This window comes from Salvelinus namaycush, chromosome 21 (assembly GCF_016432855.1).
Source record: "Salvelinus namaycush isolate Seneca chromosome 21, SaNama_1.0, whole genome shotgun sequence".
Taxonomy (NCBI): domain Eukaryota; kingdom Metazoa; phylum Chordata; class Actinopteri; order Salmoniformes; family Salmonidae; genus Salvelinus; species Salvelinus namaycush.
The window spans coordinates 36,505,724-36,531,614 of NC_052327.1; the positions used below are offsets into that span (position 1 = coordinate 36,505,724).

At 46.0% G+C, this 25,891-nt stretch overlaps 1 protein-coding gene across 2 annotated transcripts in view; it reads right to left on the reverse strand.

Annotated features, from left to right (window-relative positions):
• The window catches only part of LOC120066717 (cystic fibrosis transmembrane conductance regulator-like), a 74,590-nt gene that overhangs the window by 6,753 nt on the left and 41,946 nt on the right, over positions 1-25,891 (reverse strand). Inside the window, exons 13-28 of one of the 2 annotated variants that reach the window (XM_039018177.1) lie at positions 25,102-25,196; positions 23,793-23,879; positions 21,895-22,447; positions 18,771-19,031; positions 18,061-18,189; positions 16,688-16,725; positions 14,919-15,205; positions 14,597-14,676; positions 14,088-14,238; positions 10,286-10,513; positions 9,252-9,352; positions 6,930-7,154; positions 5,527-5,682; positions 3,781-3,870; positions 1,846-2,018; positions 177-282 (exon numbers count right to left, since the gene is read on the reverse strand). In XM_039018177.1, the coding sequence (XP_038874105.1) occupies positions 177-282; positions 1,846-2,018; positions 3,781-3,870; positions 5,527-5,682; positions 6,930-7,154; positions 9,252-9,352; positions 10,286-10,513; positions 14,088-14,238; positions 14,597-14,676; positions 14,919-15,205; positions 16,688-16,725; positions 18,061-18,189; positions 18,771-19,031; positions 21,895-22,447; positions 23,793-23,879; positions 25,102-25,196 (2,760 nt within the window). Of the gene's footprint in view, positions 1-176; positions 283-1,845; positions 2,019-3,780; positions 3,871-5,526; positions 5,683-6,929; positions 7,155-9,251; positions 9,353-10,285; positions 10,514-14,087; positions 14,239-14,596; positions 14,677-14,918; positions 15,206-15,538; positions 15,560-16,687; positions 16,726-18,060; positions 18,190-18,770; positions 19,032-21,894; positions 22,448-23,792; positions 23,880-25,101; positions 25,197-25,891 lie in introns of both variants that reach the window. The other variant, XM_039018179.1, reaches the window with a different exon arrangement.

Here is a 25,891-nt window from a genome sequence, read left to right on the forward strand (position 1 = left end):
GGTAACAAAGGGGAAAACCTCATGCTTAAAGGGGGATAGATTGTGTGTGTGTGTGTGTGTGTGTGTGTGTGTGTGTGTGTGTGTGTGTGTGTGTGTGTGTGTGTGTGTGTGTGTGTGTGTGTGTGTGTGTGTGTGTGTGTGTGTGTGTGTGTGTGTGTGTGTGTGTGTGTACTAACCAGGAAGGACTGGCACTCCAGCAGTGGTTCCACTCTGTGTTCTGACAGTATGACTGTACAGTTGGAGAAAGACTGTTTCAGCGTCTTCCTCAGGACCTGCAACGTTCTGTCAACCAGAAAAACATTTTTACACAACCATTAGACAACGTTCTTCTGTCAATCATACACAAACCAGAGAGTAGACAAAAAAGAACCACAGAGTTTAACGATAGGCCTACATCACACACACACACGCAGACACACACAGACAGACAGACAGACAGACAGACAGACAGACAGACAGACAGACAGACAGACAGACAGACAGAGACAGACAGACAGACAGACAGACAGACAGACAGACAGACAGACAGACAGACACACACACACACACACACACACACACACACACACACACACACACACACACACACACACACTACCGTTCAAAAGTTTGGGGTAACTTAGAAATGTCATTGCTTTTGAAAGAAAATCAAATTTTTTGTCCATTAAAATAACATCAAATTGATCAGAAATACAGTGTAGACATTGTAATGTTGTAAATGACTATTGTAGCTGGAAACGGCAGATTTTTTATGAAATATCTACATAGGCGTACAGAGGCCCATTATCAGCAACCATCACTCCTGTGTTCCAATAGCGCGTTGTGTTAGCTAATCCAAGTTGATAATTTTTAAAGGCTAATTGATCATTAGAAAAACCTTTTGCAATTATGTTAGCACAGCTGAAAACTGTTCTGATTAAAGAAGCAATAAAACTGTCCTTCTTTAGACTAGTTGAGTATCTGCAGCATCAGCATTTGTGGGTTCGATTACAGGCTCAAAATGCCCAGAAACAAAGAACTTTCTTCTGAAACTCATCAGTCTATTCTTGTCCTGAGAAATGAAGGCTATTCAATGCGAGAAATTGCCAAAAAACGGAAGATCTTGTACAACGCTGTGTACTACTCCCTTCACAGAAAAAAAAATAAAAAATCTTCAGTTTCCAGCTACAATAGTCATTAACAATGTTTACACTGGATCAATTATATGTTATTTTAATGGACAATTTTTTTTGCTTTACTTTCAAAAACAAGGACATTTCTAAGTGACCCCAAACTTTTGAAGGGTAGTGTATATAAACGGGGCGGCAGGTAGCCTAGTGGTTAGAGCGTTGGGCCAGTAACCGAAAGGTTGCTAGATCGAATCCCCGAATTGACAAGGTAAAAATCTGTCATTCTGCCCCTGAACAAGGCAGTTAACCCACTGTTCCTAGGCTGTCATTGTAAATAAGAATTTGTTCTTTGCTGACTTGCCTAGTTAAATAAAAAAAATAAAAAACACACGTTCTCTCTCTCTCTCTTTCTCCCTTTACGTACACATTCCTACAAACTCCTCCCTTCAGCCCACTAATGTGCACTTCCTGCTGAGGTTAAGATGAAAGCAGCAGGTTTGAAGTTGACCAGCGTCATCAACAACCACTAATTCACTCATTACAGGCCCCATTTAGCGTAAAGACCTGTGTCGGTACGTGTGGTTACATATTGTACGTACCCACACAGCCAATGAGTGTTACGGTAAGTCCTGGAATTGTCACCACATGCAGTGAGACACTCAAACACACACACATCTCAACACCACCCACGTCTCTCTCTCTCCTCCTCATCCTCCCTCCCTCCCTCTTCTCTTACATGGTGTCGAGGTAGGCGCTGGGTTCGTCCAGCAGCAGTATACGGGCCTTGCTGAGGATGGAGCGGGCCAAACACATGAGCTGCTTGTGTCCGTTACTCAGGACATAACCCCCGTCCTCCAGCTGGAAGTCCAGCTTGTCTGGGAACTGCTCTATCACTGACTTCAGACCCACCTGGACGACATATAGGAGAAAAATCAGTCAGTCAATCAATCAATCAATCAAACAAACAATGAAATGTACCGACTCATTGATTCATATGTGGTATATGTGTATCCCCTGTTGAAAAAAAAAACCCTACAAGGGACATACGCAGGGCAGAACAGATCAGGTGACATGGAGGGTGGAGTCATTTACATCTGATGTGGAGTTCAGGTTAATACTATGTGTTTGGAAAGGTCCACCACCTTCATTTTAAAGGAGTTGAAACAAATACGGTATGTGCATTGGGCGATCTATGATGTCATGTTGCTCTCCTATACATGACATCATAGATTGTCAAACCTTCAAAAAATGAAGGTGGTGGACCTTTCAAAACACATAGTACTAACCTGAACTCCACATCAGACATGACATCAGCTATGGTCAGAGTCAAGAGAAGGAGTCTCGTGTGAGTCTCCTGGCTGTGCTTGCTATACAACCACCACTCTGGTGTGTTTATGGTGGCTCTGTCAGTGCCCGCTCCACACACATGTACACAGCAACACCTTAATATCAGCATAGCATGTTGGAATGAGGTTACTACTGTATGGTAGGAAAGGGATCAGTGTCACTCTCTGCAGTGTACAGACAGACACACAGACAAACAGAGTGAGTGAGGAGAAAGGTGAAGAGAGAAGGAGGACAGTGATAGAGTTGATAGACAAAGAGATAGGGAGGGCAGTTAGAGTTAGGGTTGAACCGGGATGTGGACGTGAAGCTAGGTTTAGGGTTGAACCGGGATGTGGACGTGAAACTAGGGTTAGGGTTGAGGGTTAGGGTTGAACCGGGATGTGGACGTGAAGCTAGGGTTAGGGTTGTGGTTAAGGGTTAGGGTTAAACCGGGATGTGAACATGAAGCTAGGGTTAGGGTTGAACCGGGATGTGAACATGAAGCTAGGGTTAGGGTTAAACTGGGATGTGAACATGAAGCTAGGGTTAGGGTTAAACCGGGATGTGAACATGAAGCTAGGGTTAGGGTTAAACTGGGATGTGAACATGAAGCTAGGGTTAGCGTTAAACTGGGATGTGAACATGAAGCTAGGGTTAGGGTTGAACTGGGATGTGAACATGAAGCTAGGGTTAGGGTTGAGGGTTAGGTAAGGGGACTGAGGTCTGTTACCCTCAAGGGGGACAGGGCGTACAGGCACATAAGGACTTGACCAAATAATTGTATTAATCGCTAGTTAAAAGAAAACACTTCTACAAGCTGTTAAGAGTGTATGGTTGGGGGTCTCACAGAACACTCCAAACTCCTGCCAGAATCAAAAGAGTGCTCTGTAGTGTTTATATAGATGGCATTTTATAGCCACAGGTAGGCCCAAATGCATGAAGCTCATTACTGTACATGTTCAGGAGCTGTGTAAATATAGCCCAATATAAGGCCTTTTTGGTGGGAGAAGAGACCACCACAGAATCCAAACCTCAATATATATATATATCTAGACCCTTAAATAAATATATAATAAATAAATAAGTATTGTAATTCATAAAGTTATAAGTGCTAATATGGACAAATCAAGTGCATTAAGGGAAGGGTAGTAAATGCTAACAAAGCCTCCCTTATATCAAAAATAAGGTTGCGAGTAGGGTTAGGGTTAAACCGGGATGTGAACATGAAGCTAGGATTAGGGTTGTGATTGAGGCTAGAGTTAGGATTGATTCGGGATGTGGACATAAAGCTAGGTTTAGGGTTAGACCAGACACCAGTGTGACTAATGTTAACGTTGTGTCTCACCTCCTCAGCCACCCGCCACAGTTCCTCGTCACTGTGGCAAGCGTGCGGATCCAGGTTCATACGGAATGTTCCAGTCAGGATGAAGATTTTCTGTCAAAGAAAAGAGAAAATTGAGAAGCTGTGTGAGTTGTTTTGTTTTTCAGGGTGAGCTGTGTGACAGTTGTTCTTTGTAGCCACACTGTACTTGTTGACCAATATCGAGTTATCAACAGTACTTGAAAGTACTGATGTGTGAAATTAGTTTCGAGTTAGAATGGGCCGCTATCAATCGGACATTGCAAGGGGCAGGGGGGAAAAAAACATGTAATCCGTATGCATTTGAGGACACTTTTCCTGTGGTTCATTTTCATGCTACTTGAGGCTGTTTCGGTTGTTTCGGCCAAGCAATAGAAAGCTGGGATCCTCCTCTTTTTAATAGAGGCCATCCCCATCCAAACTCTGTTTTCACACGTGATTACATGCAGTTTAGAAATGTTGTGCAATTACTGTGCTTATATACTTATTTTATTCTACGCATCAACCAGCTGTTTAAGGAGCTGGCTCTCGCTGCACAACAGGTGATATCCTGCTCAAACGCTGTATGCCAGGGCTCTCCAACCCTGTTCCTGGAGAGATACCTTCCTGACGGTTTTTGCTCCAACCTCAAGAGGGTTTAATGGACAATAGAGCGCTGAGTACCAGGCCATTAGCGACTTGAGGGCCATTAGCAAGTTTGGTAGGCTACCAACGGAAATCAGTGCCATTCGTTTACAGACCATAGTTTTGGAGTAGGCCTAGTTACCGTGTCTCAACGGTCATGTGTAATTTGACTGGGTCATGAGTCGTGACCTCGGGTATGGCGGTAATACTGTCACCGTAACAACCCTAGGGACCGATGGGCAGTAATACTGTCACCGTAACAACCCTAGGGACTGATGGGCGGTAATACTGTCACCGTAACAACCCTAGGGACTGATGGGCGGTAATACTGTCACCGTAACAACCCTATGGACTGATGGGCGGTAATACTGTCACCGTAACAACCCTAGGGACTGATGGGCGGTAATACTGTCACCGTAACAACCCTATGGACTGATGGGCGGTAATACTGTCACCGTAACAACCCTAGGGACTGATGGGCAGTAATACTGTCACCGTAACAACCCTAGGGACTGATGGGCAGTAATACTGTCACCGTAACAACCCTAGGGACTGATGGGCAGTAATACTGTCACCGTAACAACCCTTGGGACTGATAGGCGGTAATACTGTCACCGTAACAACCCTATGGACTGATGGGCGGTAATACTGTCACCGTAACAACCTAGGGACTGATGGGCAGTAATACTGTCACTGTAACAACCCTAGGGACTGATGGGCAGTAATACTGTCACCGTAACAACCCTAGGGACTGATGGGCAGTAATACTGTCACCGTAACAACCCTTGGGACTGATGGGCGGTAATACTGTTACCGTAACAACCCTAGGGACTGATGGGCGGTAATACTGTCACCGTAACAACCCTAGGGACTGATGGGCGGTAATACTGTCACCGTAACAACCCTCAGGACTGATGGGTGGTAATACTGTCACCGTAACAACCCTATGGACTGATGGGCGGTAATACTGTCACCATAACAACCCTAGGGACTGATGGGTGGTAATACTGTCACCGTAACAACCCTAGGGACTGATGGTACAATAGTTGAGCTGTTTTCAGGTCCTTGAGGGGAACTGTTTGTAACCCCATGAGGGGAAATATTTACCTGTGGCACCACTCCGAAGGCTTTTCTCCAGGTCTGTAGTGTGACAGAGTTCCAGGAGACCCCGTCAATGGAGATCTCTCCGTCTGTAGAGGCCAGGCGCAGCAGGGCAGAGAGCAGGGTGCTCTTCCCTGAGCCCGTCCTCCCCAACACACCCACCTATGGACAGCAACAAACGTACACTGAGATAAGAATATGTACCATCATTAATTCAGAATATGTACCCAAAATCTTCACGAGCCAGACACAGCCATTGTCTTCCTATAGGTCTCTCCCATTAACCTGCTCATTTTCAATAAAGATCTTGAGACAACCGTGATACTATACGCTACGTAGCATACAACATAACACTACACTGTGAACTGTGGGAAACTAGAAACCCTCTACTCTCCCTCAGGCCCAGAGTGTCAGTGACAATTAGGCCATTAGCAGGAAGCTTTAGCTAATGGCTAAGCAAAAGTGCTAATGGCTAGGTTAAAGTGCTAATGGCTAATCTAGGCCCAATGAGCGAGCCTCCCTCAGGTCTCGTTACTGAGAGCTCTTTCTCTGTAATTACCTCTCAAGACTCTTAACAGAAGGATAGGAATGAATCTACAGTCGGTTCACCTGAGGGCAGATCAGGCCGTCCACTACATTACATTTACATTGTAGTAATTTAGCAGACACTGTTATCCAGAGTGACATGTAGTGCATTCATCTTAAAATAGGTAGGTGAGAACAACCACATATCACTTATAGCAAGTACATTTTCCCTCAATAAAAATGTTAGCAGCAAAGTCAGTGCTAGTCTGAAAAGAAGTGCAGGTCTATTTTTTTTTTTTAAGATGAAGGGTTTGTGACATTTTCGGAAGATGGCCAGGGACTTCGCTGTCCTGACGTTCCACCATTGGAGTGCCAGGACAGAGATGAGCTTTGACTGGGCTGAGCGGGAGTTGACCCCACATATGGGTGGGAGCATCAGCCTCACACATGCACACACACACCCGCACCCATCCCCATCTCCACCCCCATCTCCACTCCATCTCCACCCCCATCTCCACAACATCTCCACCCCCATCTCCACTCCATCTCCACCCCCATCTCCACTCCATCTCCACCCCCATCTCCACAACATCTCCACCCCCATAACATCTCCACACCCATCTCCACTCCATCTCCACCCCCATCTCCACTCCATCTCCACCCCCATCTCCACAACATCTCCACACCCATCTCCACTCCATCTCCACCCTCATCTCCACCCCCATCTCCACTCCATCTCTACTCCATCTCCACTCCATCTCCACCCCCATCTCCACTCCATCTCCACCCCCATCTCCACTCCATCTTCACCCCCATCTCTACCCCATCTCCACTCCATCTCCACCCCCATTTCCGACCCCATCTCCACCCCCATTTCCACCTACACTTTGGCCCGCTTCCACGGTGAAGGACAGGTTCTGCAGCACAGAGCGTCCGGCCTCTGTATACTTGACAGTCAGCCCCTGGACATCCATGTGGCCCTGGTTGGGCCAGCAGTCTTGTGCGTGGGGGTTGTCGAGGACCAGGTCTGTGACTTTACCACCACCACTGGGTCTAGGCTCCTCCTGCGGCAAGTCGATGAACTTGAAGACCCGATCTACCGATCGCATCTGCAGACGGAAAAGAGGCCACAGAGAGGTGAGGAAGGCGTGTGTGTGTGTGTGTGTGTGTGTGTGTGTGTGTGTGTGTGTGTGTGTGTGTGTGTGTGTGTGTGTGTGTGTGTGTGTGTGTGTGTGTGTGTGTGTGTGTGTGTGTGTGTGAGTTCATACTGTAAGTGGGTCAATGTTAGTTTGTGACCTAATACTGTACCCGTGACGGTATGTTAGAGTAGTGACCTCCCTCATACTTGTGAAAGGTGCTATTAAAATGAATATTTATATACTGTCTATTCTCACATTAGTGAGTAGTATCAGTGTATGGTAGTATGAGTCAGTCTGGCAGTGTCAAGCCCGTCGTTCAAGGTGCAGCGTGGTGAGCGGACATACTTTTATTATAATGACGTCGCCAACAAAACAATAAACATAGAAACGGCCGTGAAGCTTAACTTGGGCTATAATGCCCCTAACAAAGTCAACTTCCCACAATGACAAAAGAGGAAAAAGCTGCCTAAGTATGATTCCCAATCAGCTGTCCCTGATTGAGAACCATACCCGGCCAACACATAGAAATGCAAAAACATAGAAATCAGAACATAGAATGCCCACCCCAAATCACACCCTGACCAAACCAAAATAGAGACATAAAAAGGGCGTGACAGGCAGTAATGATTCATTTTTCCAAAACAAGGAGAATAAAATGACCTGCACTGTGATAAGCCCTTTCGGAATCCTAAGCCTGAATAAAGCTCATGTCCACAACAACAACACTGGGGTGTGTGAACTGAATATACACTATTCTATATTTTGACACCTTACCAAACAACAAACAAGACAAGTGGAGTATCCCACTCAAGTAAAGGTAGCCTTTTACACTCGTACCCGTATACAGGATGAAAATGGCAGATTCTGGCACTGATAAGCATCTAAATTAGAACACAGTGGTTGTACAGTAACATGCTATAAATGATATCAGAGCTCAGTCTCTGTGCTTCACCGTTCTGAACTTGAGCACCGTACTCGACAAGAAGTTTCCCCCATCCCTCTGACTAATTGGGCAACTTTAGAACATATTTTTCTTGTCTGAGTGAGGGTAATGCTGTAAGTGAAGAGGACTTAATGTATTTTGAAAGATAAGACGTTGAGGATTATAATAAATACTGATTTGATGTCATACAAGCAAGACAAACACCCGTGAGTCCAAATGTGCACTTCACATCTCCACATCATAAAACTCATGTCATATACAGTGTCAACATTTATGATCACTATGTTTGATGTACAGTTAGAAGATGACATGGCGTCATACCCTGGGTTGTTCTGAACAGAATGAGCATATGTTAGAATTACGATCTGTTACGTCCGTCGTTAGATGAATGAGACCAAAGCGCAGCGTGGAAAGTGTTCATGATCTTTAATACTGAACTCCGACAAAACAACAAAATACAAAAACCAAACGTAAAGTTCTGCAGGGCTAGACAGCAACTATGCAAAAACAAGATCCCACAAACTAAGGTGGAAAACATTTAAAAAAAAATCTGCCTAAGTATGATCCCCAATCAGAGACAACGATAGACAGCTGCCTCTGATTGGGAACCATACCCGGCCAACAAAGAAATAGAACACATAGATTGCCCACCCAAATCACACCCCGGCCTAACCAAATAGAGAAATAAAAAGGCTCTCTAAGGTCAGGGCGCGACACGATCTGTTTCTCTGAATTGCCGTGTGAAACCCTAACACTGCAAGATCTTATTTTATAACTAGTCATGTTGGCAATAGAACAGGATTTAGGCTTATATTCAGTCTTGTGTCAGGTGAACTGTTGTGTCCTCAACTTTGGTCTAATAATTTTCCCATAATCTCCAAACTGTTCCCTTTCAATTTCTACAATGGTTATGCTTTTCTTATTTCTTCTTCTGTAAGAAACATTTCAATGTATCTCTATCCATATAGGCCAATTCAAACGAGTGTAAAAGGTTAATGAAATTCATATTTGTGTGAGTGTGTTGTGCGTGTTTGTATGTGTGAAACTGCCTACTGGTAATGTGGTATGTGAATGCAAATAGAAGTCTATCTACCGTGATTGATCAAAACTGTGTGTTTACATACCAGTCCGTCCACAGTGATGCTGGTGATGACAGCCCATTGGAACGTACCAAGGATAAGCATGGCTAAGGCCACGATGATGCCAATCTCCCCTGGCTTGTCCTCTGTGGAACACACACACATCACATTATCAGTGGGCACACACGCGCTAGCACACACACACACACACACGGTCTTGTACAGCTAACCTTGTGGGGACACACAACTTAGTCCCATTCAAAATCCTATTTTTCCTAAGCCCTAACCCTAAACCATACTCTTACCCTAACCCTAACCCTAATCTTAACCCCAAAACCTAATCTTAACCCTAAACCTAACCCTAGCTTCTAACCCTGAACCTAACCCTAGCTCTTAAACCTAAAACTAACCCTAGATTCTAACTCTAAACCTAACCCTAGCTCTTAACCCTAACCCTAATTCTAACCCTAACACTAATTCTAACCCTACCCCTAACACTAATTCTAATCCTAACACTAATTCTAACCTTAACCCTAAACCTACTAGAAATAGCATTTGACCTTGTGGGGATGAACAAAATATCCCCAGTTGGTCAAATGTTTGTTAGTTTACTATTCTGGTTCCCACAAGTATAGTTAAACACGTTCACACACGTTCACACACGTTCACACACACACACACACACACACACACACACACACACACACACACACACACACACACACACACACACACACACACACACACACACACACACACACACACACACGTCATAGCATACGTCACTGCAACCCCTTGTTATTATACACACACACAAACACACAGGTATTCAATGGTCTGTAAAATTACCCCTAGATTCACTACCAACATAAACACTGTGGCCCATTGAGAGATTCTCTATGACACACAAAGATCTTTTCCACGTTGTCCATGAGAAGGCAGGAACAATTTACTCAGGCCTAAAGTAAATATGCAACGCAGTCAGCATCTGTAATATGCCAATCTCCTTTTCAGTTAAATGCTGTATTGGAAATAGCCTAATAATATTAACTGTGTCTGTCGGTCCGTCCATCACTCACGGTTGGTTCCCACGGCGATGAAGGCTGCGGCGCTGAAGAAGAAGACGAAGATGATGTCACAGCGGAAGAGGAACCATCGCAGCGTGGAGAGGTAGTGGAACCATATGGCCGTGTGGGTGTTCAGGGCCTTGTGGAACAACGTCTCAAAGTAGCACTGACGTCCAAACGCACGGATGGTCCACAGACCCTTTAGAGAGATGATGAGGTGAGAGAAGATAGGGCTTCGGGCTGGGAGGAGGGGAAAGACAGAAAGAGAGATATTAAGAGAGTGAGCAGAGGAAGAAAAAATTAGAGAAAAAAGGGAGAGAGACAAGGGGAGGCAAGTAGAGAGAAATGGAGGGAGAGAGGGAGGAATGGAGGGAGAGAGGTTAGAATGGAGGGAGAGAGGTTAGAATGGAGGGAGAGAGGTTAGAATGGAGGGAGAGAGGTTAGAATGGAGGGAGAGAGGGTGGAATGGAGGGAGAGAGGTTAGAATGGAGGGAGAGAGGTTAGAATGGAGGGAGAGAGGGTGGAATGGAGGGAGAGAGGGTGGAATGGAGGGAGAGAGGGTGGAATGGAGGGAGAGAGGGTGGAATGGAGGGAGAGCGGTTGGAATGGAGAGAGAGAGGGTGGAATGGAGGGAGAGAGGTTAGAATGGAGGGAGAGAGGGTGGAATGGAGGGAGAGAGGGTGGAATGGAGGGAGAGAGATTGGAATGGAGGGAGAGAGGGTGGAATGGAGGGAGAGAGGGTGGAATGGAGGGGGAGAGGGTGGAATGGAGGGAGAGAGGGTGGAATGGAGGGAGAGAAGGTAGAATGGAGGGAGAGAGGGTGGAATGGAGGGAGAGAGGGTGGAATGGAGGGAGAGAGATTGGAATGGAGGGAGAGAGGGTGGAATGGAGGGAGAGAGGGTGGAATGGAGGGAGCGAGATTGGAATGGAGGGAGAGAGGGTGGAATGGAGGGAGAGAGGGTGGAATGGAGGGAGAGAGGGTGGAATGGAGGGAGAGAGGGTGGAATGGAGGGAGAGAAGGTAGAAAGGGGGGAGAGAAGAGAAACACAGAAGCATTAGTAAATCACTCACAGGATGTCTGACATAACATATAGGTACTTCTTGACCAAAATGTACGTAGCTAACGGGTGATGTCAACTTGTTGATGGAATTTAAATTCACATCCTGGCCCCAACCCTGACTTACAGTACGCCACTTAAGTCAGGTGGTGTAATAGGAAAGACCAACCACCCAAGCCAAAGACTGTTCTCTCTGCTTCCTCAAGGCAAGCGGTACTGGTGCATCAAGTCTGACACCAACATACTCCGGAACAGCTTCTATCCCCATGCAATAAGACCGCTAACTCACAGGACCCTACACACCATTCACACTGTTACTCCAACCTACATACAAACACTAACATCATTTGCTCACACACACACACATACTATGCACATACATTTATAGTGACTCTACACCCACTCACATACAATCATCATATACGCTGCTGCTACTCTGTTTATCCTCATACCTAGTCACCTTACCCCTCTACATATCTACCTCTATCGATCCAGTAGCCCTGCACATTGTAAGTATGGTACTGGAACTGACCCTGTATATAGTATGTTTACTTACTTTGTGTTCTTCTTAATTCTCAATGTTATATCTTGTGGGTTTTTGTTCTACCTTGTTATTTTTAGTACTACATTGATATTGATTACTGCATTGTTGGGTTTAGAGCTTGTAAGAAAGGCATTTCACTGTACTTGAGCATGAGACATTAAAACTGGAAAACATCGGAGTTTGTTGTTTCAGAAGGACATTGTTATGTGAGGAGTTGAAGAAACCTAAAATAGAAGTGCACCAGACAGTATCACAACAATAGAGAGTATATTTTCTCAGGCCACCGTAAAACCAAGTCTCTCTTGTTGTGAGATGAACCAGCAGGAAAATGAATGAAAGGAAGGAAGAAATAAACCTGACTGTTTATCTACTCTGATCACAAGCAGGTGAGTGAAACTCTCTCTCTAAGGGGTATTATATGAATTTAGGTGGATTTATATGGATCTTTAAGGGTCTCTGCACCAATAAAGGACAAATATAGAACAAGAGCAACATACAACAAGATAGTGTGTGTGTTTTGGCCTGTTGAGGACAGTGTGTGTGTTTTGGCCTGTTGAGGACAGTATGTGTGTTTTGGCCTGTTGAGGACAGTGTGTGTGTTTTGACCTGTTAAGGACAGTGTGTGTGTTTTGACCTGTTGAGGACAGTGTGTGTGTCTTGGCCTGTTGAGGACAGTGTGTGTGTTTTGGCCTGTTGAGGACATTGTGTGTGTTTTGGCCTGTTGAGGACAGTGTGTATGTTTTGGCCTGTTGAGGACAGTGTGTGTGTTTTGGCCTGTTGTGGACAGTGTGTGTGTTTTGGCCTGTTGAGGACAGTGTGTGTGTTTTGGCCTGTTGAGGACAGTGTGTGTTTTGGCCTGTTGAGTACAGTGTGTGTGTTTTGGGCTGTTGAGGACAGTATGTGTGTTTTGGCCTGTTGAGGACAGTGTGTGTGTTTTGGCCTGTTGAGGACAGTGTGTGTGTTTTGGCCTGTTGAGGACAGTGTGTGTGTTTTGGCCTGTTGAGGACAGTGTGTGTGTTTTGGCCTGTTGAGGACAGTGTGTGTGTTTTGACCTGTTGAGGACAGTGTGTGTGTTTTGGCCTGTTGAGGACAGTGTGTGTGTTTTGGCCTGTTGAGGACATTGTGTGTGTCTTGGCCTGTTGAGGACAGTGTGTGTGTTTTGGCCTGTTGAGGACATTGTGTGTGTTTTGGCCTGTTGTGGACAGTGTGTGTGTTTTGGCCTGTTGAGGACAGTGTGTGTGTTTTGGCCTGTTGAGGACAGTGTGTGTGTCTTGGCCTGTTGAGGACAGTGTGTGTTTTGGCCTGTTGAGGACAGTGTGTGTGTTTTGGCCTGTTGAGGACAGTGTGTGTGCTTTGTCCGGGGGGGAACAGTGATAGAGAAGGTATGTGTTTTGTACAGTCGTGTGTGTTTTGTCCGGTGAGGAACAGTGAGAGAGTGATGCCAGGATGGAGACAGAGGAAATCCCTGATCGGATTTTCACTCTGACCCCTCCGTGGCTGCAGAAAGGCCTTGTGGCCATCTGCGACACACACAGAATGACAGGATCAGGAGTGGAGTCAGAATGTCCCGAGTCCCAACACAGATACATACCTTTCTCTCACTATTTCAAACCAACACTTTGGTACAAGTAAGTTACGGGGAATGTATGGAATGTTGGCAGAATGTTGGGAATTGTTGTGGCGAGGGAGAACTCAAGCAATAGTACCATTATGTATCATATCCCCTATCCAGTCATGTCAGATCAGCGGTTACTCCAAGGCGAGAGGAAGTATCCAATTGTTAAAGGACCACCACTTTCCATCAAACTAAAGGACCCGAGGACAGATTTAGGCATCCGAAGACACCACCCATCAATTATTTTCAAATCAAATCAAAGTTTATTGGTCGTATACGGGGTTGTGGGATCTAAAATCTGATTGGACGAGAGCTGACCTCCCACTCCGTTATGTCCCACTTCCCCTCCAGCGGACCTCGCCCCTCTGTGCATCCTCTCCGGTCTCCACCCTCTCCTCCCTCAATTCTCTTCTCCCTCCATCCTGCTTTCTTTTATATCCCTTACTTTCTTTGACTCCCTGCCCGGTACAACGTAACTTCTGGAATTGTTCAAAAAGTGAAAAGTCTGTTCACCTTTCTCGCCAGTCGAGATAAATCAAGCACACCTCTTGTATTTGAAAGTTCCCCAGCCCCATCCAATACCCCTACCAGTCTCACCCTCAGCTTCTAGTTGTTTGAGCTGTTGTCCGGTACGCAGGAAGTACTTCCTCAGGACCACAAATATGACGGCCAATGGGATCGCGGCGATGAAGATGTACGGCCGCATGATGGACACAGTGAAGATTGCTCCCAACACGATCAGAGTTAACTAGAGGGAGAGAATATGAATCATATAAAATACAGAGCTTTTCATGAAATCAAAAAACAAAAAAGAGAACCCTCAAAACAATAAAAGACAGAGAGAGATAGATTAAGATAGAGACTGGGAGAGAATTTCTTTGAGAGAGAATGAGACTGACAGAGCAGCCAGTCACCTACCTGGATGACAGACAGACAGACAGACAGACAGACAGACAGACAGACAGACAGACAGACAGACAGACAGACAGACAGACAGACAGACAGACAGACAGACAGACAGACAGACAGACAGACAGACAGACAGACAGACAGACAGACAGACAGACAGACAGACAGACAGACAGACAGAGCAGCCAGTCACCTACCTGGATGAGGTCAAACAGTACAAGAGGAAGCATGTCGTCTATGGTGGCCATGTCTTTAGTGAACCTGTTCATGATCCGACCTACAGGGCAGAAAAACACACACATGGAATTGACTGCCCGCTGAAAGTTAGAGGCATTGACTGGTGGTGGTTGTACTAACTAACTGACTGATGCACAGGCTGTGAGATTACACAGACAATTGACTGATAAATTAGACATTTATCCTGTGTTCAGATACAGTACCAGTAGATGCATGTACGTATGTATCTCTAGCTGATACATAATCCTTGGTTAAGCCAGGGGTTTCAGCAGTGGGCCTCACCTGTTTTCATAGTGTTGAGTACAGCCATGGGGGCCCTGAGCACAGCGGTCAGCATCTGTTCATGCAGCCTCTTGGACACGGTCAGTAAGGTGTGGACCAGTGGCAGGCCTCTGAAGAACCCCAGCGCCAGAACGCTCTCCGACGTCGCCACGTAGATGTAGATGATGTAATAGGCGCTGGTTGGCGTGACGATGACTGACTGTTGGACGGCGTGTGACGAGGCGTTGGAGTGTTGTTGGTCTACGTAGTTAGGCGCCAATGGGTTGGCCTCCTCTGTCCAGATCTTACTGAGGGGGAAAGAAGAGAGTACACCGGTTACAACGGTATCTGAATCGTGTTTTTTTCAAACTAAATATATTTTTTCAACTGCTCTTTTGTTTGAGTACTTTGCGTTTAGCGGTTTACATGTGATCAGGCTGAACCAAGCTGTTTACATGTGATCAGGCTGAACCAAGCTGTTTACATGTGATCAGGCTGAACCAAGCTGTTTACATGTGATCAGGCTGATCTGAGCTGTTTACATGTACAACGCATAACGTATCACCGGGGGCAAACTACCTGCCCTCCAGGACACCTACACCACCCGATGTCACAGGAAGGCCAAAAAGATCATCAAGGACAACAACCACCCGAGCCACTGCCTGTTCACCCCGTTATCATCCAGAAGGCGAGGTCAGTACAGGTGCATCAAAGCAGGGACCGAGAGACTGAAAAACAGCTTCTATCTCAAGCCTATCAGACTGTTAAATAGTCACAACTAACATTGAGTGTGTCACACCCTGACCGTAGAGATCTTTTTATTCTCTATGTTTGGTTGGTCAGGGTGTGACTCGGGTGGGAAACTCTATGTTCTTTGTTTCTATGTTTTGGCCGGGTATGGTTCTCAATCAGGGACAGCTGTCTATCGTTGTCTCTGATTGGGAATCATACTTAGGCAGCCTTTTTTCCTTTTGTATTTGTGGGTAGTTGTCTTTGTTAGTGGCATTATAGCCTAAGTAAGCTTCACGGTCGTTTCCTTGTTCTTTTTTTGTCGGCGACATTTATCAATAAAAGAAAGGTACGCTCACCATGCTGCACCTTGGTCCGGTCATTTCCACGACGACAGCGATCGTGACAGAGTGGCTGCTGCCAACATACTGACTCAAATCTCTAGCCACTTTAATAATGAAAAATTGGATGTAATAAATGTATCACTAGCCACTTTAAACAATGCCACTTTATATAATATTTACATACCATACATTACTCATCTCATATGTATATACTGTACTCTATACCATCTACTGCATCTTCCCTATGCCATTCGGCCATCGCTCATCCATATATGTTTATGTACATATTCTTATTCATTCCTTTACACGTGTGTATAAGGTAGTTGTTGTGAAATTGTTAGATTACTTGTTAGATTTTACTGCATGGTTGGAACTAGAAGCACAAGCATTTCGCTACACTCGCATCAACATCTGCTAACCATGTATATGTGCCCAATAAAATTAGATTTGATGTGTTATTAGGCTGATCTAAGCTGTTTACACGTGATCAGGCTGATCTGAGCTGTTTACACGTGATCAGGCTGATCTGAGCTGTTTACACGTGATCAGGCTGATCTGAGCTGTTTACATGTGATCAGGCTGATCTGAGCTGTTTACATGTTATCAGGCTGATCTGAGTTTCTTTTGGTGGATACTACTTGCTTACCATTGTAGGCTGATCATCCTAGTTCCTTGTGATGAATATTATAGCACATGTGAAAACAAATAAGTACTTACTCTGTGATAAGAAATATCCCCAGGACAGAACCAGCAACCTACAGCACACAATAAACACAGTTAGACTGAGGGTGGCAACAGCATGCATTGAAATAATACTGTCAATAAATGCAATTATGATCCAACAGGGACCCTCTAGTCTAGCGCTCCCAGACATCAGTCCACATTCTTGTTCAATAAAAGACAATACATTTTAAAAGTTAAATGACAAATTACGACTAGACCCAGAGAGATCCTATTGAATTAATAGTGATTCTACACGTAATTCTATAATGAGGCTGATAAAAAAACATGGTGCACATATAGGAGGTTCTGTACCGGGAAGAAATTAATTCCACTTTCACCCCTAGTTAATATAGCATCTGTCCTCTAATACAGTGATGTTATCGGTTAATATAGCATCTGTCCTCTAATACAGTGATGTTATCGGTTAATATAGCATCTGTCCTCTAATACAGTGATGTTATCGGTTAATATAGCATCTGTCCTCTAATACAGTGATGTTATCGGTTAATATAGCATCTGTCCTCTAATACAGTGATGTTATCGGTTAATATAGCATCTGTCCTCTAATACAGTGATGTTATCGGTTAATATAGCATCTGTCCTCTAATACAGTGATGTTATCGGTTAATATAGCATCTGTCCTCTAATACAGTGATGTTATCGGTTAATATAGCACCTGTCCTCTAATACAGTGATGTTATCGGTTAATATAGCACCTGTCCTCTAATACAGTGATGTTATCGGTTAATATAGCATCTGTCCTCTAATACAGTGATGTTATCGGTTAATATAGCATCTGTCCTCTAATACAGTGATGTTATTGTTAATTACAGAATCTCTACCGCAGGGATGGGCAACTTTGATGGGGATGGGTGCCACAAAGAATTTCAACTCATCATTGAAAATAAGAATTTGTTCTTAACTGACTTGCCTAATAAAGGTTAAATTAAATAAAAATAAATAAAAATGAGAGGCCGCAATTGCTCGCTGGTCTGCGAGCATCATGGGGGCCCCCGGCCGGTAATTCGACCATGATAACAAGTTTAGATAGCTCGCTAAACTAACTTCGCAATCTAAAAAATGTTAGCTGACATGGGATAACTGACTAACTATCAGTGACTGAAATAACAAGAAAAAAACTGCTGATGCACAACCACATTTTAAAATTCACCTTGTGTATTCTACTATTCTAACTCACAACAGTAAGTTAAGACCCAGACTGAGTTCCCCCCCTAAAATAAAAAAAAATATTGATCCGAGGGCCTTGAAAAGGGAGGCCACGGACTGCATGTGGCTCGCGGGCCGCCAGTTGTCTATCCTTGCTCTACAGTATATCCGAGACAGGGATCATCTAAAGCTATCATTACCTCGAGAGCGAAGATGAGGAAGATGAAGATGAGGACGTAGACCAGGTTCCTGTTGGTGAAGATGTAACGCAGATAGGTGTTCCACGACGTCGTCTCAAACACGTTCTCACGCTCGTCTGCAAAGCATTGCTGCAAACAGACAAAAGAGATATGTCAAATTAAATACTAAAACCTAGCTGTTCTTTGTGTTTTGTCTTCAAACGTTTATGTTCAAACTTTACTTTGGAAAAGGTGGTTCAAACACTGGTGAACATTCTATGACGTCCCTTTGGCAACTCCTTGATCCTAACCATTACCTCCATGTGCTCTTAAAGACCAGCAGCTACAGGGGAAAACGTCCAAGCTGCTGCCTTCACTAAACCTACCTCTATGTGCTCTTAAAGACCAGCAGCTACAGGGGAAAACGTCCAAGCTGCTGCCTTCACTAAACCTACCTCCATGTGCTCTTAAAGACCAGCAGCTACAGGGGAAAACGTCCCAGCTGCTCCCTTCACTGAACCTACCTCTATGTGCTCTTAAAGACCAGCAGCTACAGGGGAAAACGTCCAAGCTGCTGCCTTCACTGAACCTACCTCTATGTGCTCTTAAAGACCAGCAGCTACAGGGGAAAACGTCCAAGCTGCTGCCTTCACTGAACCTACCTCCATGTGCTCTTAAAGACCAGCAGCTACAGGGGAAAACGTCCAAGCTGCTGCCTTCACTGAACCTACCTCCATGTCCTCCTCATCCACATCCTCACTGATGTTATAGACACTATCTTTGGACAGGCGTCGTGCGTAGATATCCAGCTCAGAGGCCAGCTCGCACTGCGGCGTGACGGACAGCTTCTTCCTGAAGGATGTCTGGAGCTGCTCCCTCCTGCCCTGCCCCTGGGCGTTGGTGATGAACTGCAGCACAGATTGGCGCCGCTGCCCACTCAGGTGCTGCAGACCGTCGTGGTACAGGTTCCCCCGGGGCAGCGACTCTTCCACCTATAATCAAATCAAATTAAAGTTAGATTTTTTTGTATATATTTTGCCTTTATTTAACCAGGTAAATCATTGAAAACACATTCTCATTAACAACGACCTGAGTTTATTTGTCATTTGTACAAGATACAGCAAAGTAGTGTAAACACGTTTACATACAAGCTCTCCTGTCAAACAGTGTAACAGCTATACAAGTAATCAATGAAAAACATGTCGAATAAAACACAATAAGACCAAATTCAATTGTCACAACGCGCCGAATACAACAGGTGTAGACTTTACAGTGAAGTGCTTACTTACGAGCCCAATGCAGAGTTAAAAAGTATGACACCATTTTGTTCAATAAAAAAGGAAATAGTAACACAAAAACAAAAAAGAGGCTATATACAAAGAGTACCAGTACCAAGTCAATGTGCCGGGGTACGAGCTAGTAGAGATAATGAAGGTAATACAGTATGTATGCATGGGTAGGGGTAAAAGTGACTAGGCAATCAGGATATATAATAAACAGAGCAGCAGCGTATGTGAAGTGTGAAAGTGTGTCTATGTGTGTGAGCGTATGTGTTTTGTGTGCGTGAGCGTATGTAGTATGTGTGTGTGTTGGAGTGTCAGTGCAGCATGTGTGGGTGTGTGGGTAGAGTCTAGTGAGAGTGCATAGAGCCAGTGCAAGCGAGTCAGTGCAAAACAATTAAGATAAATAAATAAATAATAAGGGAGGTGGGGTCAATGTAAATTGTCCGGGTAACCATTTGAATCACTGTTCAGCACTGTTATGGCTTGGGGTTAGAAGCTGTTCAGGTGCCTTTTGGTCCCACACTTCACATGCTGGTATTGCCGTGTGGTAGCAGAGAGAACAGTCTATGATGCCTGGAGTCTTTGACAATTTTTAGGGCCTTCCTCTGACACCACCTGGTATAGAGGTCCTGGATGGCAGGGAGTCTGGCCCAGTGATGTATTGGTCTGTAAGCACTACCCTCTGTAGAGCTTTGCGGATGCCGAGCAGTTACCATACCAAGCAGTGATGCAGCCAGTCAAGATGCTCTCAAGATGCTCTCAATGGTGCAGCTGTAGAACTTTTTGAGGATCTGAGGACCCATGTCAAATCTTTACATCCTCCTGAGGAGGAGGAGTGCCCTCTTCACCACTGTGTTGGTGTGTTTGGACCATGATAGGTCCTTAGTGATGTGGACACCGAGGAACTTGAAGCTCAGGAGGGGACTGAGCATGCACCTCTAAGGGCCCCCGTGTTGAGGGTCAGCGTGGTGGATGTGTTGTTGCTTACCCTCACCACCTTGCCTTACAGGAAGTCCAGGATCCAGTTGCAGAGGGAAGTGTTCAGTCCCAGGGTGCTTAGCTTAGTGATGAGCTTGGAGGGTACTATGGTGTTGAACGCTGATCTGTAGTCAACGAACAGCATTTTCACATAGGTGTTGCTTTTGTCCAGGTGGGAAAGGGCAGTGTGGAGTGTGGATCTGTAGGGGCGGTATTCAAATTGGTGTGGGTCCAGGGTTTCTGGGATGATGGTGTTGATGTGAGCCTTGACCAGCCTTTCAAAGCATTTCATGGCTACAAATGTGAGTGCTACAGGCGGTAGTCATTTAGTCAGATTACCTTGGTGTTCTTAGGCACAGGGACTATGGTGATTTACTTGAAACATATAGGTTTTAGAGACTGGCCAGATAGTGGTTGAAAATGTCAGTGAAGACACTTGCCAGCGCATGCTCCGAGCACACATCCTGGTAATCCATCTGGCGCTGCGGCCTTGTGAATGTTAACCTGTTCAAAGGTCTTACTCGCATCGGCTATGGAGAGCGTGATCACACAGACATCCAGAACAGCTGGTGCTCTCACGCATGTTTCAGTGTTGCTTCCATCAAAGTGAGCATAGAAGGCATTTAGCTCATCTGGTAGGCTTGCGTCACTGGGCAGCTCTGGGCTGCGTTTCCCTTTGTAATCCGTGATAGTTTGCAAGCCCTACCATATACGATGAGCATCAGAGCCGGTGTAGTAGGATTCCGTCTTAGTCCTGTATTGATGCTTTGCCTGTTTGATGGTTCGTCGGAGGGCATAGCAGGGTTTCTTATAAGCTTCTGGATTAGTGTCCTGCTCCTTGAAAGCAGCAGCTCTAGCCTTTAGCTAAGTGTGTATGTTGCCGGTAATCCAGGGCTTCTGGTTGGGATATGTACGTACGGTCACGGTGGAGACAACGTCGTCAATGCACTTATTAATGAAGCCGGTGACTGATGTGGTGTACTCCTCACTGCCATCGGATGAAACCCGGAATATATTCCAGTCTGTGCTAGCGAAACAGTCCTGTAGCTTAGCATCTGCTTCACTGACCACTTTTGTATTGAGCATGTCACTGGTACTTCCTGTTTGAGTTTTTGCTTGTAAGCAGGAATCAGGAGGACAGAGTTATGGTTGGATTTGCCAAATGGAGGGCTGGGGAGAGCTTTGGATGCGTCTCTGTGTGTGGAGAAAATGTGATCTAGAGTTTGTATACCTCTAGTTGCACAGGTGACATATCGGTAGAAATTAAAATCACCGGCCACCATTAGTGTCGCCTCTGGATGAGCATTTTCTTGTTTGCTTATGGCCCTATACAGCTCGTTGAGTGCGGTCTTAGTGCCAGAATCGGTTTGTGGTGGTAAATAGACAGCTATGAAAAATACATATGACAACTATCTTGGTAAATGGTATGGTCTACAGAGCATCATGAGATATTCTAACACAGGCGAGCAGAACCTCGAGATTTCCTTAATATTAGAGATCGCACTCCAGCTGTTGTTAATAAAGAGACACCCCCCTCTGATCTTACCGAACTCTAAGAGCACTATGTAAATAAAAAATAGAAAAGCACCCTCACCTGATCATCCTCGGGCACCACAGAGAACTTCCTCTCCGACAGCTCTCGCACGCCATCCTCGATGGTAGTGGACCCTGGGGTTGGGGCCTGGCTGTTTTGGGGCCCAGTACTGATGAAGGAGAACTTACGTGCCGTTGCTAATGGATTTAAGATAATCGACTGTTTACGTTTCTCCACCACTGTGAGACTGTCGCCCCCGGCGATGGTGATGCCTTGAGGTCCCGTGATGCCGTTGATGACCGAAGGCGGGGGCTGGCGGAAGGACTGGCGGATGGGCTCAGGGCCACGGAGGACGGCGGATTCGTCGATGGAGACACGTCGGAGGGTCTCGGTGAGGATGGAGCTGCGGCGTTCGGCTTTGATGTTGTCGTAGGCCTCCAGGCCCAGGAGCAGGGAGCTGAAGTCTGGTCTCTTGGCCTGCAGCTGGGAGAAGGAGCCGTAGAAGTAACACACTCCGTTGTGAAGCAGAAGGATCTTGTCTGCTCTCTTAAGGTGGTCCAGCTTACTGGTGACCACGATACGAGTCTTGGAGGACATCAGTTTACACAGACACCTGGCAAGAGAAAATATGTGTATCCTTTGTTTAGTTTATCAACCTTTACTTTAACAGACAGGCATGAAGTGACCTTTGGAAAACATGTAGTTTCCTAGGAACGCGAAGAGATTCACATTGTAAAAAAAGTTTCACATTGCTGTTCAATCATGTGTTTGCCCTCATTTCTGAGAGGAAAGATGCTGACAACACAAATGTCTGAAAATTAGATCAAAGGTCATGAATGTCAGACACAAAGTTACATTTCTGCAAAAAGCCCACACCTCACCACCTAACCCAATTGCTCAATAGGTCAAAGACAACAAGGTCAAAGACAACAACAACCTTGATCTTAACCTTCTCTCTTCACCTTAACCATTCACCCAGCCCATACCCCACCCTCATGTCCCAGACCCCAGCCCACCCCCACCCTCATCTCCCAGACCCCAGCCCATCCCCCACCCCCATCCCCCAGCCCATCCCCCACCCCCATCTCCCAGACCCCAGCCCATCCCCCACCCTCATCTCCCAGACCCCAGCCCATACCCCACCCTCATCTCCCAGACCCCAGCCCATCCCCCACCACCATGTCCCAGACCCCAGCCCATCCCCCACCCTCATCTCCCAGACCCCAGCCCATCCCCCACCCTCATCTCCCAGACCCCAGCCCATCCCCCACCCTCATCTCCCAGACCCCAGCCCATCCCCCACCCCCATGTCCCAGACCCCAGCCCATCCCCCACCCTCATCTCCCAGACCCCAGCCCATCCCCCACCCTCATCTCCCAGACCCCAGCCCACCCTCATGTCCCAGACCCCAGCCCATCCCCCACCCTCATCTCCCAGACCCCAGCCCACCCCCACCCTCATGTCCCAGACCCCAGCCCATCCCCCACCCCCATGTCCCAGACCCCAGCCCACCCCCCACCCTCATCTCCCAGACCCCAGCCCATCCCCCACCCTCATCTCCCAGACCCCAGCCCATCCCCCACCCGCATCTCCCAGACCCCAGCCCATCCCCCACCCTCATGTCCCAGACCCCAGCCCATCCCCCACCCTCATGTCCCAGACCCCAGCCCATCCCCCACCCTCATCTCCCAGACCCCAGCCCACCCCCACCCTCATCTCCCAGACCCCAGCCCATCCCCCACCCTCATGTCCCAGACCCCAGCCCATCCCCCACCCTCATCTCCCAGACCCCAGCCCACCCCCACCCTCATCTCCCAGACCCCAGCCCATCCCCCACCCTCATCTCCCAGACTCCAGCCCATCCCCCACCCTCATCTCCCAGACTCCAGCCCATCCCCCACCCTCATCTCTCAGACCCCAGCCCACATAAAAGCTTCAGTGTTGAGCCACAGACAGACCTCTCAAAGATCTCTTTCTCCGTCACAATGTCCAGGTGGGTGAAAGGCGAATCCAACAAGTAGAGGTCAGCATCTTTGTACACGGCTCTGTAAAAGCACACACACACACACACACACACACACACACACACACACACACACACACACACACACACACACACACACACACACACACACACACACACACACACACACACACACTCATACACAGGTACACAGAGATACACACACAGGCATGTAATTAGGAAGTCAAGTCCCTGTGGAATTCAATTCAGTTTAAGTGATACATCTAGCCAAACTGGCAGTGATGCTCTCAGTTAAGTGGGAGCAAATGGAGACCAGGGACAATAAAACCAATAAATAATGCATATGTTCAGAATGTTGGACTAGACATAGAGATTTAATGGGAGTTAAAAAAAGGCTGCAGAAGCACCAGAAATATTAGATCATAAAACACTACAGTTATAGGAGCTGGACTAGATGTCTTCACGGATCCACCCGAACCCGAATACCCGAGACTCGAGCGAGTCTGGGTCCAAAATTCTAACTTTTTGCTCGGGTCCTGGTCAGGTCCTGTTTGATTGTCATCGGGTCTCGGGTCTATGTAGCTACAGCTGATAGACACGAGTGGACCCGACCAGGGTTCTTGCATATATTATTTATAAAGCCTTTTTTATATCAACAGATTTCACAAAGTACATATACAGAAACCCAACTTAAAACCCCAAACAGCAAGCAATGCAGATGTAGAAGCATGCCTAGAGCATATTTATTTTACGCTAATAAGGTTAATTTATTGACTTATAGAAGGCCTAGCCAACATATAAAGGCCTATTTGTTAACCAGAAGAGCAATTTGACTGATAAACATATTTCTTTGGTCACTCGGTCCAATCGGGTCTGTTTTAGGTCTGGTTGTTGTTGGGTCCATTCAGGTTCGGGTCTGAGAGTACCAGGTCCGTTCAGGTCTGACTTTTTGGACCCGAGAAGACCTCTAAGCTGAACTAACAGTCAGATGAAAGCATTGATACTGTAGTAATCATCTTTTTCATAGGGCATTATGACCAGGAATCACTATCCATACACTGTCCCATACATTTAACGAGTCACAACACTAGTCATGATTTCAAAAAATCAACCACAGTGTTTTGCCAAGTTGATCATAGAATGAGTGACTCAACATATTGTGGGTCTTTTATAATGAACGGGGGAGATTTAATGAATAAATGTTGCCATGGTGACAGACGGTGAAAGGTGCTGGGGGTGAGTGATGCATGCTAAAAGACAGGTGTGTGCCTACAGGTACCTACCTGGCCAGACCTATCCTCGCCCTCTGACCTCCACTAAGGGTCACCCCTCCCTCCATAAGGGGCGTCTTGTCTTTCTCCGGCAGCAGGGACAGATCCTGAGACGAGAGCAGTGGGGGTTTAGATAAATGTTTGAGACGCACACACACAAATCAAAAGCTGAAATATGAAATGTAGGGGAGTAGGGATATCATAGCCCTACTAAATGTAGGGGAGTAGGGACATCATAGCCCTACTAAATGTAGGGGAGTAGGGACATCATAGCCCTACTAAATGTAGGGGAGTAGAGATATCATAGCCCTACTAAATGTAGGGGTGTAGAGATATCATAGCCCTACTAAATGTAGGGGAGTAGAGACATCATAGCCCTACTAAATGTAGGGGAGTAGGGACATCATAGCCCTACTAAATGTAGGGGAGTAGAGACATCATAGCCCTACTAAATGTAGGGGAGTAGGGATATCATAGCACTACTAAATGTAGGGGAGTAGGGATATCATAGCCCTACTAAATGTATGGGAGTAGGGACATCATAGCTCTACTACATGTAGGGGAGTAGAGACATCATAGCCCTACTAAATGTAGGGGAGTAGGGATATCATAGCCCTACTAAATGTATGGGAGTAGGGACATCATAGCCCTACTAAATGTAGGGGAGTAGAGACATCATAGCCCTACTAAATGTAGGGGAGTAGAGACATCATAGCCCTACTAAATGTATGGGAGTAGGGACATCATAGCCCTACTAAATGTAGGGGAGTAGGGACATCATAGCCCTACTAAATGTAGGGGA